The sequence below is a fragment of the Eulemur rufifrons genome, chromosome 28 (assembly GCF_041146395.1).
Source record: "Eulemur rufifrons isolate Redbay chromosome 28, OSU_ERuf_1, whole genome shotgun sequence".
In the NCBI taxonomy this organism is placed as follows: Eukaryota; Metazoa; Chordata; class Mammalia; order Primates; family Lemuridae; genus Eulemur; species Eulemur rufifrons.
The window spans coordinates 44,232,757-44,246,659 of record NC_091010.1 but is presented as its reverse complement, the minus strand read 5'-3'; the positions used below and the strand labels follow the sequence as shown (position 1 = coordinate 44,246,659).

Below are 13,903 nucleotides of genomic sequence, written 5' to 3'. Positions count from 1 at the left end.
AGAGGGGGCAGCGGCTGGCTGGAAAGGAACAACGAGCAGATGTGGTGAAAGATCCACCCACCTCCTGGAGGGAGAAACAACTTGATAACTGTCATAAATGTGAGCAAACTGCCAAAGTTGCATGGACTCTGCCCTAGAAACTGCAATCGGGGTCATGATTTATCTTCTGTGATGGTGTAAAATTTGCATGATTATCAAGGTAGAAAATAAAAGCAAGGAAAAACTATGAGCACTTTGGTGTGACTCAACCGATAGGACTCTTTGTTCATTCCGTTTCTACCTGCCTTGTCTACCTTGCCCACCTGCATGAATCTGCTCGTCCCTGCAGCCAGGGACAGCACGTAGCTTGCTGCAAACATTTCTGCTTCGCCTTCGGTCTGAGTCACGTGGCGTCCCCAGCCATGCCACTGGGGGTCAGGAAAGCACAAAGACTGGTCCCCAGTGTCATCTCTCCAAATCTTCAGTTGAAGCTATTAGACTAGAATAAAGGGCACAGATTGTCTGACTTCTGTTGTTGTTGCCATTACAGAACAGCAGGGCTTATTGCTGCTTGTGGGAAATTGCAGCCACTTGCAACTAAAACCAAATGCATTTTGTTTCTGTTCCCCCCATGCAGTGGCCTGTGGCGGTTTCATTACCAAGCTGAATGGAACCATCACCAGCCCTGGGTGGCCAAAGGAGTATCCCACGAACAAAAACTGTGTCTGGCAGGTGGTGGCCCCCGTTCAGTACCGGATCTCCCTTCAGTTTGAAGTGTTTGAACTGGAAGGCAATGACGTATGTTTCTGTGCTCGAACTGATGGGGACTGTGTGGAGATGTGACTCAGAGCTGGAAGGTGGTGAGGGGCTCAGCAGACAGGGCGGTGGCTTGTGTTGGAACTGGAGCTTCTGAGAGTCACAGGATCTTAGCTGGGAAGAATCTGCGGGAACGTTGTGTCTAGTTGTTTCAGCTGCACGTCCTCTGCGGCTAGAGCACCTGTGGCCCCCTTGTCACTGATAAATCCAAGCAGAATCAGGACAAGAGTGGAGGAGACAGGTGTTGGGGTGGGAGGTGGCCAGGACTAGTATGTTCCCTGGGGTGTGAATCCAGGGTTGGTGTGTCACTGAGGGGAATAGAGGGGTGAGGATCAGCTAGGGACAGGGATGCTACAGACGGCCTGTTCCCTCTCTTGGGCAGTGGTCATGGATGACCAAGTCAGGCGAGGCCCAGGCGGTGCCCTGCAGCCAGAGTGCTAGTCAAGCATGCCTCCACCTGCACCTCGGGCTGGCAGGACCCCTGGGGCACACAGGTCCTTCTCCACACCCCTCCTGTCCCCACTGACTCTGGCCTGGCTCTGAGCTGACCGGTCAGGCCTTTTTGGGTACTGAAAAGGCACCCGAATGCCAATGACTCCAATGTCCAGAGGCCCTGGTGCCAATGAGAGGCTCACTCCCAAATGAATATTACATAGAAAAAAAAAAAAAAACAAACAAACCTTGAAAGCAATTGATCAGACTACCTAGCAGTTGAGGTCTTTTTGAGAAAAATCATTGCTACAGCAGGGAACATGGATTCTAGTCCTGGCTCCACCACTGCTGAGCTGCGTAACTTCAGACAGATGTCTCTTCCCTTCTGAGCTTGTTTCTCTGCATGAACACATGGTAGAGCTGGATTCTATCCGTGGCTTGCGAACTTTTCCTCTTTCCCTCCTCCTCTTTCTCCTCCCTCCTCCTCTTCGCCTTGCTCTTCTTCTTCTAGCAGTGGGGCCCTTTCTTCAAGCGAAAGTTCATGTAAGCCCAATATGTAAAACTAATAAAAGCCGGGCTACAGAGTTATGGGAATGCTGTCGCTCTCTGGAGCGCAGTCTGAGGACAGAGTAAGAGTCAGGGCACCTGCCACCTGGCAGGGTGCCGCTCAGGAAGGGGTGCAGCTCGCAGGAAGGGGTGCTGCAGTGTGCTGGGGGGTCTGGGGTAGGGATGGGGGCCCGGGCCGCTCCCCACCGTGCCCCCTTGCAGGTCTGTAAATACGACTTCGTGGAGGTGCGCAGCGGCCTGTCCCCCGACGCCAGCCTGCACGGCAGGTTCTGTGGCTCCGAGACGCCCGAGGTCATCACCTCGCAGAGCAACAACATGCGCGTGGAGTTCAAGTCCGACAATACCGTCTCCAAACGCGGCTTCAGGGCCCACTTCTTCTCAGGTACGTGGGTTCGGAGGTGAAGCCCATGCAGCGTGGGCTCCCCTTTGCTCTGTCTGCCCGCTCCCCTCCCAGCGTGGCTGCCTTGGAGGGACGTGCCCAGATCCAGGGGTTTTGTTGTTAGTAGTTGTATTCGTTTCCTAGGCGCCATAACAAACTTGTTGGCCCAAACAGAATCTTATTCTCTTACAGTTCTGGGGGTCAGAAGTCTGAAATCCAGGCGTGGGCAGGAAGGCTCCCTCCGAAGGCTCTAGGGAAGGAGCCTCCTTTGCCTCTTCCCGCAATCCCGGCGTTTCTTGGCTCCTTGCTGCGCCGCTCCCGTCTCTGCCTCCACCTTCACATGCCCTTTGTCCCGGTGCCTCTCTGTGTCCTGTCCTCTTGTGAGGATTCCAGCCACTGGGATTAGGGCTGGGTCTAAACCCAGGATGATTCCATCTCAAGATCCTTCATAATTCTGCAAAGATCTCATTTCCAAATAAGATCACATTCTGAGGTTCCAGGTGAACATGAGTTTGGGGCAGACACTATTCAACCCTTTACAGCCACACGTGGGCCCTCGTGCTCAAACTGGGGCCTTGAGCTGCCAGGGCCAGTGCACAGCGGAAGGAAGAAGCCCTTTCTCCTGGGCTGGTGTCTGACGCTGGGCGCTGCCTCCCCGCTTCCTGCTGGGCTCATTTCCTCTGCCGGTGCCCTGTGCTCAGGTCACCCACGCCCCCCACTGCCCCCTGTGCCGCCGCCCTGCACTCCCACACCCCCCGTTCTCTCTCCATGCGCACTGCCGCGGCGTCCCCTCTCCCTGCAGTGTCCTTCATCCTTCCCCACTTAGAAAGCTCCTGCTCTGACTTGAAGACTCGAATGCCACTTTCTGTAGCTTTCCCTGGTTTCCCCTCCCCCCTGTGTCTTAGTCTGCCGTGCGCTGCTATCACAGGGTGCCCCAGACCGGGCCATGGACAACGAACAGGACTGTATTTGGCTCATGGGCCGGAGGCTGGGAAGTCCAAGATGGAGGGGCCACATGTGGTGAGGCCTTCATGCTGTGTCACAGCAAGGTGGGAGGCATCACACGGGCGACAGAGACAGGGAGGGAGCCAAACTCATCCTTTCCAAGGACACCACTCCAGGGATAATGACCCCATCACCCCCTAAAGGCCCCACCTCCCAACACTGTTGCACAGGGGATTAAGTTTCCGACACAGGAACTTTGGGGGACAGAGTCAAACCACAGCATCCTCCTGGCACAGTAATTGTTTTGTCATCAGCGTTCCCGCAGCCCTGTCTACCTCCCCTCCGTTAGGGCTCTTGTCACCAGGCCGGCTCCGTGAGTGTGTGGCCCGTGTGGTAGCTCAGGGGCTGCCCCTAGAAGGGCCCTGCTTGGTTGAAGGCTCAGCCCTGTTGTCGTCTTGAAATTCATAATAACTTTTTAACAAGTGACCCCCATGTTCATCTTACACTGGGCCCTGCAAATTATGTGGCAGGTCCTGCCTGTCACGTCGTATTAGAGTGTGAACTGTCTAAGAGCAGGAGCTGTAATTTGGTTACCTTTATATTCTCAGTGCTTAGCATAGAAACAACGCGTGTATTTCTTTTTATTTTATAGATACCCAGAGTTCTGTCTCTCGTTGAAAAAATTGTGCTTTGTTTTGTTTTGTTCTGAGTGCCTGCTGTGGGCACAGCACAGTTCCAGCTCAGAGAGGCTGCCGGGGAAGTGTCCCCTAGCACAGGACGAGCTTACGCCCGGCTAGGGAGGCCAGGGACACACACCCTGCTACGTCCCGCCTGGGGCACTGCGGGGTAGGCCGGTGCAGCAAGGGCCAACGTTTGGAGAAGAGGGAGGCCCACGGGTGCCCAGAGCAGTGGGTAAAGCCTTTCACAGACTGCACGGTGGTCTGAGCCAGGTCTCAGGGATGGGAAGGTGTGGAGGTGGAGACAGGATGGCTAGAGATAAGGCAGTCGAGGTCCCAAGAAGGGGAGGCAGTGTGACCATGGGTTTGGGGTCTACACTGAGCACAGAAAGACATGAGACCAGCCTGCGTGGAGTCAAGAGCCCCCCTGGGAAGCCCAGGGTGCGAGATGGGCCACGTCAGTTCTAGTTCTGACGGGCCCCGAATGTGGGGCTGAAGAGTCGGGACCTGATGGGACAGGACGTGGGCCTGTTTGCAGGTTCCTGAGCAGGCGAGGCCTAAAACTTCATCTGACAAAGCCAGGCCAGGCGTGCGCAGCTGGGAGGGCCAGGGGAGCAGGGTAGGGCGGGAGCCTCCTTAGAGGGCAGGGTGCAAGGGCTGGAAGGAGGGGCCGGCTCCACATTTGCACCGGGGCACGGAAGGGCAGAGGAGGGGGTGAGGCCAGGGTGAGGATCCGTGGTCATCTGCAGAGGGACTGGGGAGGAAGGCAGGGAGAGAAGCGCTTCCGTGCTGGAGCAGCAGGCAGCATCCTTGCTTCTGTATTCTTTAAGGGTTCTGGAAGGGCTCTTAGTTGTCCTGCTGAAATAAACAGATGAAGCTAAAATGCAGTGTTCAAGGAGGCATTAAGCACGTGGCGAGAGGGTGCAGAGAGGGGAGGGAGACAGGTGGGGCGGAGGCGGCGGGAGGGGGAGGTCCATCTTTGGTTACCGCAGGAACAGCTGGCATAGGAGAGGGCTACACACGGCACCAGCTGCAGCCACAGGACCAGGATAACAAGAGCCAGCACTTGAGTTCATGCATCATGGTAGTTGTAAAAGCTAACACTTACTGCGGGCTGGGTGCTGTTCTGAGCGCTTTCCCTGTACTGATTCATTTACTCCTCCCCACAGCGCTATGAAGTAAGGATACCATACTGTCCCCATTTTACAGAGGAGGCAACTGAGGCACATCAGCTGGCAGTGGTGGAGTAGGGCTAGCCCTCGTGGTCTGGCCCGTGGCCCACGCAATGACCTACGCCACGCCCAGGAAGTGGTGTAGAGTCGCAGACCATGAGCCCAGGCCTCCAGTTTGGCCACACAGGCCTCTTGCTCACTGAGGGAGCATTAGCCATTCTCAGCCTCAGTTTCCTTACCTGTAAAGTGGGCATAAAGACACCTCCCTCCTCAGGGTGGGTGAGAATTAACTTGGATAATGTATAGAAAGTGCCCATCCCACAGTAAATATTCAATAAGTGGCAGTTATTTTTATTATTGTTACTATTGTTATTAACATTAGCCAATCGTTCAGGGAGCTCCTTGTTTGGCCAGGGAGCAGGGCAGAGGACATACATGAGAGAGCTTTAGGGGCATGGAGGAGTCAACACATACCAGGGCCAAGTGATACCCAACAAAGCTGAGGTGAAGACCCACCCCCGCCCAGCAAGGGGTAATCAGGGCAGGATGGCAATCAGGGAGGCTCCCTGGAGGAGGCCACGTCTGAGCAGGGTTCTGAGCTATGAGGGATATGCCCGAGTTGGCATTTCTTCTTAGGAGAGTCTGTTGATCTCCCCAGACAAGGATGAGTGTGCCGAGGACAACGGCGGGTGTCAGCACGAGTGCGTCAACACGTTCGGGAGCTACCTGTGCCGCTGCAGGAATGGCTACCGGCTCCACGACAACGGGCGCGACTGTAAAGAGGGTGAGACTGGACCTCTGCGGGGCTGCCCTGGCCCCACACGCCACGTGTGCATGTGCTCGTGCACATGAGGGCAGGTCGGGTGGGGAGCCCTGCCACCAGCTGCCACCAGCTGCCACCAGCTGCCACAGGCTGCCACTGGCTGCAGAGCTGGGAACCCTGAGCGGGGAAGCTCGGCATCTGCTCTCCTCCTCTGGGGACTCCCTCTGGCCCTCCTGCTGGACAGCAGTTTCCCCCAGGTGGCCCACTCCTTTCAGAGGCACGTGGGGGGCCTCACAGGCTCCAGGTTGAGTTAGTATTGCAAAGTGGTCAAGCCTGCAGGCTTCAGGATCAGACTGCCTAGGTCTAAATCCTGGTTCTGCCACTCACGAGCTGTGTGACCTTGGGCAAGTTTCTTAACCTCTCTGAGTCTCAGTTTCCTCTTCTGTTAAAGAGGCTAAACATACCTCCTTCTGAAAGTTTTTGTGGGGATTAAAAGAATGCCTAGAAAGTATTTCAGACAGTCTGACACATATAATGCACTCAAACGTCAACACAGATCAGCCAACCTGCATGCTGTTTACCGTATGCAGGTCTCACAGTAGAATAGAATTTGGGGGAAACTTTGCTCCCTGCTCCATTCACTACTAGGATTTCCTCAGGGCCAACTGGCTTTTAATGGTCATTCTGGTACAAACCTTCCGTCTGTTCTTACCCTGCCCAGGGAAGGCTGAGCATCTGTGCTAAACACACAGGCCTCCAGGCCTTGGCCCCAGCCACGGAGCCCTGCAAAGGAAGTCAAGGGTGGGGAAAGATGTGGGAGACACCTCCTCTCTGGGATACACAGTTTGGAGTTAGGAGATTTGGCTGAGTGCTGGTCATTACACAGTTCACTGTGCTTCCTAATCAGTTATAGCGCCGGCCTCAAAGCCACGCAGGTCTGGTTAAAGTCCTGGCTCCACCTCCTACCAACAAGGTACTTACCCTCTCTGAATCCATTTTCATATTTGGAAAGTGGGAAGGACTAAACAAGAGGATGCGTGGAAAATACCAACCACAGCACCCAACACAGAGGAAGACAGATGCCAACTGTTGGCCAAGACGCTGAGCATTGAGCAAGTCAGGGGACCACTCCTGGCTAATAGCACTGCAACCAGGACAAGCTTGGCAGACGCCAGATGAAACTGTTTTGGAAAACTAGAGGAAGCGTGTAGACAGAAGGCACAGTGATGGCGGGGACCTTTGTCAGCCACATGGATTGAGCACTTGACGTGGGCCTCGCACTCGCTAAGCCTTTCCCACGCACTATCTCATTTAATCCACATATCGCCCCTACGAGGTGGGTGCCCTTTTACAAATAAGGACACCAAAGCTTACATGAGTGCCCAAAGTCCCACAGATTGTAAGTAGTGGAACGAGGACTTGAACTGAGGTCCCTCCGACCCCAGGGCCTGTGCTCTTCACCTAGTACCAACATCACCATATTTGCAGTGATGACCACAATGTGAATAGTAATAATAGCAAGAAAGATGACAGCCAGCAAGGCAGAAAAGCCAGTTCAGATAAACCTCCGTGAACATCTCTGTGCCTGGGGACACTTGATTCAGGCTGACCCCACCCCCACATTTGATAATGAACCTGAGACAGTTAAGAGAGCAGGAGGAGACACCCCTAGAATGCCTTTGGTGCTGCCCACAAGTGAATTACTTCTCTCTCTCTCTCTGTCTCTCTCTGTGCCTCCCGTCACCCCAGCTGGCTGTGCACACAAGATCAGCAGTGCAGAGGGGACCCTGGTGAGCCCCAACTGGCCTGACAAATACCCCAGCCGGAGGGAGTGTACCTGGAACATCTCTTCCACCGCGGGCCACAGGGTGAAACTCGTGAGTCATTTTTGTTAGTTTATTAAGAACATGGACTTTGGCATCAGACAGACATGGGTTTGAGTCTCTGCTCTGCCAATTCCCGGCTCTGAAACCTGAAGGAAGTTACTCGATATTTCCAGGTCTGGGTTTCATTAGCAGAAAACGGGGAAGCCCATTTTGCTAAGGAAGCCCACTCTATGGGCCGTTGTGCAGATTAAAAGAGAGAGTGCACAAAAGCTTTATAAATGACACCTGTTCACAGTGGGACAAGGATGAGAGGGCACCCACCTCACAGATCTGCAGCACTGTTTGAGATTCAGTTGTTTCCAGTTTTAATTTTTTATAAGAAAATTCATTCTCAAGATTAAAACAAATGTAATCAGTACAGAAAGGTGGACAGTGGAAATCAAAAGTCCCCAGATCCCTCACTCCCACTCTAGAAAGGACCACTTTGAACATTTTCTTATGAATCCTTCCAGAAATTTTCTATGCACATACAATCATGCATGTATATGCACGGGGAAAATAAATATCTTTTTCTTACTCAAACTACTCTAATGGAATCTTATTATTCATAGTCTTTTACAACTTGCATTTTTTTCTGTTAGCAATAGGAGACTAAATTCTTTATGCTAATTCTCTCTTGAATTTAAAAATTTTTTTCCAAGCCTTTATTTAAAGTCGCGTATGTGATGTGTGGTCTGTACACCGCGCTCAGTTATTTCAAAGGAGAAATGAGTCTCTTGAATACGTCTCATTTCTCAGCCTCCAGGGGATGCCCAGGTCCAGGAGAATAAAACAAACCCTCTCGCCGGCTGGAGCATTTGTTGTACTCCAGACAGACAAACACTTTTTAAAATGAGTCGTTCTGACCGCAGATGAGCAGGATTGGCCCTGTGGATTATGGAACAATAATTCAGGGAGGATGGAAGAGAACAAAGAAGGAGAACGTGATGATGCATAGAGGGTGGTGCGGGCACTTGCGGGTTGTTTGCTGGTGAGAGCCCGAGTGAGGAGCACAGGCAGGTGCATGGGCTCCTTCGGCATCGAGGGGTGGGGAAGACGGGGCCCCTGACCGCAGCGGGCACCGCATCTGCATGGGCTGCCCCTGGGGGAATTGTAGCTCTGCTAGGAGCTGCTGTCCTGGGTCAGTAGGAACAGCCTTGAACCTGGGCGCAGGTGAGTTCGTGCATTCAGGACAGGCACTCCTTCTCCAAGACTGCCACCTGCTGGAATGTGCTCGCAATGGCAACGTGAGTCCCCGAGGACTACGACGGAGTGGCGCCCCTGGGGGTGGGAGCGCACAGCCTGCACAAGGGGAAGGCTCATACACAGACGTGCTCGTTTCTAAAAGATGTTTCCTTGGGAAGTGGACGGTGGCTATATGGACTGTGCTCTGCCTTTTGGCTACCACAGAATGTGAGTGAGCTTTATACTGCACGGAGACAGCGGCAGCGCTGTACCATTGCACGGCTGGCCCCGGTGCCTGCTCGTCCCTTCCTGCTCCTCTCCAGTGTCTCTGCCCACCGCTCTGGCCCCAGGGCTCCTCCCTCATAGGCGTGAGAGCTTGGCCCGTTTCGGGGTGTTGGATTTCCCGTGAAAGCCTGCACTGCCCTGGTCCCTCCGTTTCTTCTCCCACCTCCATCTCTGCCCTGTTGCTCCAACCTCCCTCTTTTGAATTGAGACTCCCCTCCCCAACTAATGTCCTCTCTCTCGCTCTGTCACTGGGTCCAAGTCTTCATCTAACACTGTCCCCCTCACCTTGTCCCATCTCCCTTGCCACCATGGGCTGCATCAGTCAGTCACCTACCCAGCACCTGAGAAGGCTACATTCAGGGCTGAAAAGCCTGTCCCCTGCAGCTGGGGGGACAGGGAGCATAACCTGGTGATGGTTAGCAGTGTGGGCAGGAGAAAGTTGGCTGTGGTCAAGTTCAGCGTCACCTGTCTCTAGCTGCATGAGCTTGGGCAAGTCAACGAATGTCTGTCTCTGAGACTGACTTTCCTCTTCTGCGTATTGGAAATAATAGCCCTTCTTGCAGTGTTACCAGAATTAAGTGAGAAAATGCCCATAAATGCTTGGCAGATGTCAGCCGCCATGCGCGTGCGACGCAGAGCATAAAGCCTCATCTACACCGTTTCTAATGAAGGGTCCTTCAGTGGAGTGCACAGGTTTAGAGCAGGGTCTCTGAAGCCCGAGTGGCTGGGTCACAGCCCAACTCTGCCAGTGTGTGACCTTGGGCAAGTCATCTAACATCTCTGTGCCTCAGTTTCCTCAGCTATAAAGTGAGGGTTAGACACACGGCAGGGTTGTGAAGTTTAAATGAGACAATACTTGCAAGGCACTTAAAATAGTTGCCGGCACCGAGTGAACACTCGGCCGTTGCTGGCTCTTAGTACTGAGTGAAGGAGAGGCAACGAGACAGGACGGAAGGAAGACAGATTTGGGCTGTCAAAGCCTCGCTCTGCTGTGTAACAGCTGTCAAAATGACAACAAGAACTTAAACTCTCTGAACCCCCACTGTCTCATCTGCAGAGTGGTCACAGCAGCTGTAGCTCATGGTGACCACCTCACAGGGTTGTTTTGGAGACCAGATGTCCCCAAGCATCATCATGGCCACACGCCCCCTGCACTGCCTCACCCTCTCCTCTCCAGCCCTTGAGAGGAGGCCCCGCCCCACTTACTTTCTGCTATTCTACCCCCCAGGCCTTTAATGAGTTTGAGATCGAGCAGCACCAGGAATGTGCCTATGACCACCTGGAAATGTACGACGGGCCCGACAGCCTGGCCCCCATCCTGGGCCGTTTCTGCGGCAGCAAGAAACCAGACCCCACGGTGGCTTCGGGCAGCAGCCTGTTTCTCAAGTTTTATTCCGACGCCTCGGTGCAGAGGAAGGGCTTCCAGGCGGTGCACAGCACAGGTACCTGGGGCCGGGCCTCTGGCCGCAGCTGATGAGCACCTGGACAGGAGACAGGTGGTGAGGGCAGGGAAGGGGCTGCCTTTTATTCTACTGGAGGGGGAAAGCGAGGGGAGGAGGGTGCGTGATACAACGTCCCTGTTAAAATGAAACATCGGCAACCACAGGGAGAAGAGCTGTTTTCTTTTAATGTCCTCAAATGACAAAATTTGAAGTGGACAACGCTTTGTTGGTGCCCCATTTCTTTCCTCCCTTCCTTCTTTCCTTTCTTCCTTTTAAAAACGTATTTCGTGTGAGTCTATAAAATCCAAAAGTCTGGGAGCTGAGTGGTGGAGAGCAGCCCTTTTATCCCTCTAAGGGCCAGTTCCGGAAAATGAAAAATGTTTCTGTTCCCTATTGTTTTTTCCTCCACTCAAAATCTAAATAGCTCTATTGGGTCCTTCAGAGGAAAATGTATATTCTTTTAACTTATATTATCTACTTTGTTAAATAGAAGCATGTCAGTAAGAAAATTGGCTCTGCTCTTTAGCCATTAAAATGTGACCACCTGGGACTGGAGCCCAAAACCAAATTTGACCCTTTGATCCTGGCATTAGACTGTGGTTCTTTGGCAGAGCTGGTGGCTGCCGAGACCCACTCCACTTCCGCGAGTCTGAGATCATGACCATGGGACCCTGGATCCTTTTAGCAGCCCTTTCCCCCAATTTTTTTCCAAGCCAGAACATGAGGTCAAGCAAAATGGCGACCAGCATCCTCAGGCAGCTTCGCTCGCCCTTGCTGAGCAGAAAACGATTCATTGTTTATGGGACCCTCTCAAGCTCCGTGAGGAGTCCTAGCTTCCCTCTGAGAAGCTTAAAAGCCATTGATGAGTGACTTCATCCCCTTGTCCCTGCAGAGACCAGGAACATAGGTGCTCCAGGTGCTTATTTCATTGCCACCTGCATCTCAGGAATTTGAAATTTCCCAAAGACAGGCCAGACCTGGAAGAAATTCTAAGCTGGAGCAAACATGGCATCAGAGTGGGCAGCCGGGCAGGTCAGGGGCTGGGCAGGACCTGGAGTGTCAGGACCACATGGCACACAATCCACACCAGAGTGAGCCCTGGGCCCTCGGGGGCTGGCAGCACACTGGGGACAGGCTGTGCAGGAATTTGCCTCCAGAATTTCTGGGGCTTTCTAGACCGGTCAGTCTCATTTATCTATTTTATTTAGTGTGAACTCAAGTGACCAAGACATAAGATAGTATAGGACCTAGGCTACAGTCTTAGTAACAATCCCAGAAGCAGAGGCACAGAACATGAGCCCGAGCCCACCGTCTGATGAGCAGCTCACCTGTGACACCCACAGGAGCCTCAGAGGCGGCCTGTAGTCAATACTGTCCGATGCAAGAGCCGGTCAGGCAGACCTGAGGTTTCCAGGGTTGAGCGCAGACCTGCAGTTCTGATGTGCTTTCATCGCCCTCTGCTGGCAGAACTTGTAAATTACAGTAAGTCCGTCAGGCAGGCGCGAGCCCTTCTCAGATGCCGCTAGCACCTCCAGCAGTGAAGCGGTAAAGATCCAGCCACTTCCCAGCGACCAGCCAGGCAAACCATCCATTGGCTCCATGTCTCCGTAACTGGAAAAAGGAAAAAAAAGCAGCCAGCTCTTATCAGTAGCATGCTCAGGGATTCCCGGAGGCCTTACGTGGCCCAAGCTGGGAACAGGGCAGCTTGGCTTGTAACAGCCACTTCGGGGCCCTCCCCCGCCCCCAAACCCCTCACCCCCACCAACCGGGGATCTCTGACCCTAGAGCCAGGAGCCTCTGTTTACTCCTCTGCAGAATGGGGTGACGAGATTGCCTGGGTTCTCACGCAGGGCATCACGCACCAGGCTCTGCAGAGGGAGCTGCGGGGGCGCAGGTGGGGCGGCCGGGGGTGCTGTGCCGAGGGAGCATCTGGCTTCTCTCTCTGCTCCAGAGTGCGGGGGCAGGCTGAAGGCCGAAGTGCAGACCAAAGAGCTCTATTCCCATGCCCAGTTTGGGGACAACAACTACCCGAGCCAGGCCCGCTGCGACTGGGTGATCGTGGCAGAGGACGGCTACGGAGTGGAGCTGATCTTCCGGACCTTCGAGGTGGAGGAGGAGGCCGAATGCGGCTATGACTACATGGAAGCCTTTGACGGCTACGACAGCTCAGCACCCAGGCTCGGCCGCTTCTGCGGCTCTGGGGTGAGTCTCGGAGATGCTGAGGGGCAGAGGGGGGCCCAAAACGTGCCGGTTCCGAGCACGAGTTGCGGAGTAAGACACACCTGGGGCTGAGTCCCAGCTGCCCCTGACACTGTCAGCAGCCAGGAGGCCGGGTCTGCTGGATGGATCGGGAACAGGAGAGCTGTGGAGGGAGGCTGGAGGCAGCCGGGGACCGGTCCATGGGGGCCTCAGGCTGAGGTCAGCTACGCCACAGCACTTTTCCTTTTAGGACTTTCCCCCGTTTTTGCAAAGAGTTTTCCCCTCCCCCCATTTTTATTTGGACTTCAGGCTTTTAAATTATTATTTAATTATCCTTTTGTATAACCCCTATATTCCCTATTCTCTCCCCAAGCAAAACCAATGCCCATAAAAATTATGAATTACTTTCTCACTGTAGATGCAATAGTTATGCTCAAGGTCAGTATCGCCTTTCTCACTGTGGCCTCTTCCCTGGGCCCCTCCCCGAGGACAGGGCAGACCTGCTTTGTTCACTGTTTCTCCAGCACCTGACATGGGGCCTGGCATGTAGTTGGCGCTCAGGGGAAGTATGTGAACCAGCCCGTACGGTGTCCTGGTCACTCCCTGGCTGCACACGCTGGGCACTGCCCTCTCCTTCCCTTTGCCTCCAGGGCTGATCACCCAGGATTCTTTGCTATGGCCTGGATTTGGGGGTCATCAGTGCTCCTTGTGCTAAATGGAAACTAGAACTGGCATTTATATGTCTTTGAATAATTTCCCTTCATCTTCCCTCACCTTTTACAAAAGCAAGAATGACAAAGCGTGACTTAACCAATGCACTGCCTTTGCTAAAGTCTTTCAAACTGTGGGGTCTGTAGGGAGGGACCCCTTGGAGAGTTCCGAGCAGTGAACTGTGGGGAAACCTAGTTTTGCTGCAAAACCTTTCAGGCAAATGTAGCGGCTCTATCCCACTTTTTGTCGTTGGACAGGACATAGGCCTGAACAACGATCTGTGTTTTGGGTCTGCCAGGAGACACATCACAATGAAGACCGTAGCGCTGGGTGATTCATGGTACATACTTTACAGTCAAAAGGACCTGAGCACCGGTCCTGTCTACATGCATGAACTTGAGTCCTCAAGTGTACAATGGAGACAGTACCTTCCTTATAAGGTTGCTGTAAAGTTTACATGAGATAAAATCCAGAAGTGTTTAGCAC

The 13,903-nt window shown here is 53.5% G+C and overlaps 1 protein-coding gene across 1 annotated transcript in view; it reads left to right on the top strand.

The window, feature by feature from the left end:
- Positions 1-13,903, top strand: part of TLL2 (tolloid like 2) — a 106,351-nt gene that overhangs the window by 92,022 nt on the left and 426 nt on the right. Inside the window, exons 15-20 of the mRNA XM_069460580.1 lie at positions 617-777; positions 1,996-2,176; positions 5,626-5,751; positions 7,480-7,607; positions 10,294-10,507; positions 12,459-12,709. Coding sequence (XP_069316681.1) covers positions 617-777; positions 1,996-2,176; positions 5,626-5,751; positions 7,480-7,607; positions 10,294-10,507; positions 12,459-12,709 — 1,061 coding nt within the window. The remainder of the gene's footprint in view (positions 1-616; positions 778-1,995; positions 2,177-5,625; positions 5,752-7,479; positions 7,608-10,293; positions 10,508-12,458; positions 12,710-13,903) is intronic.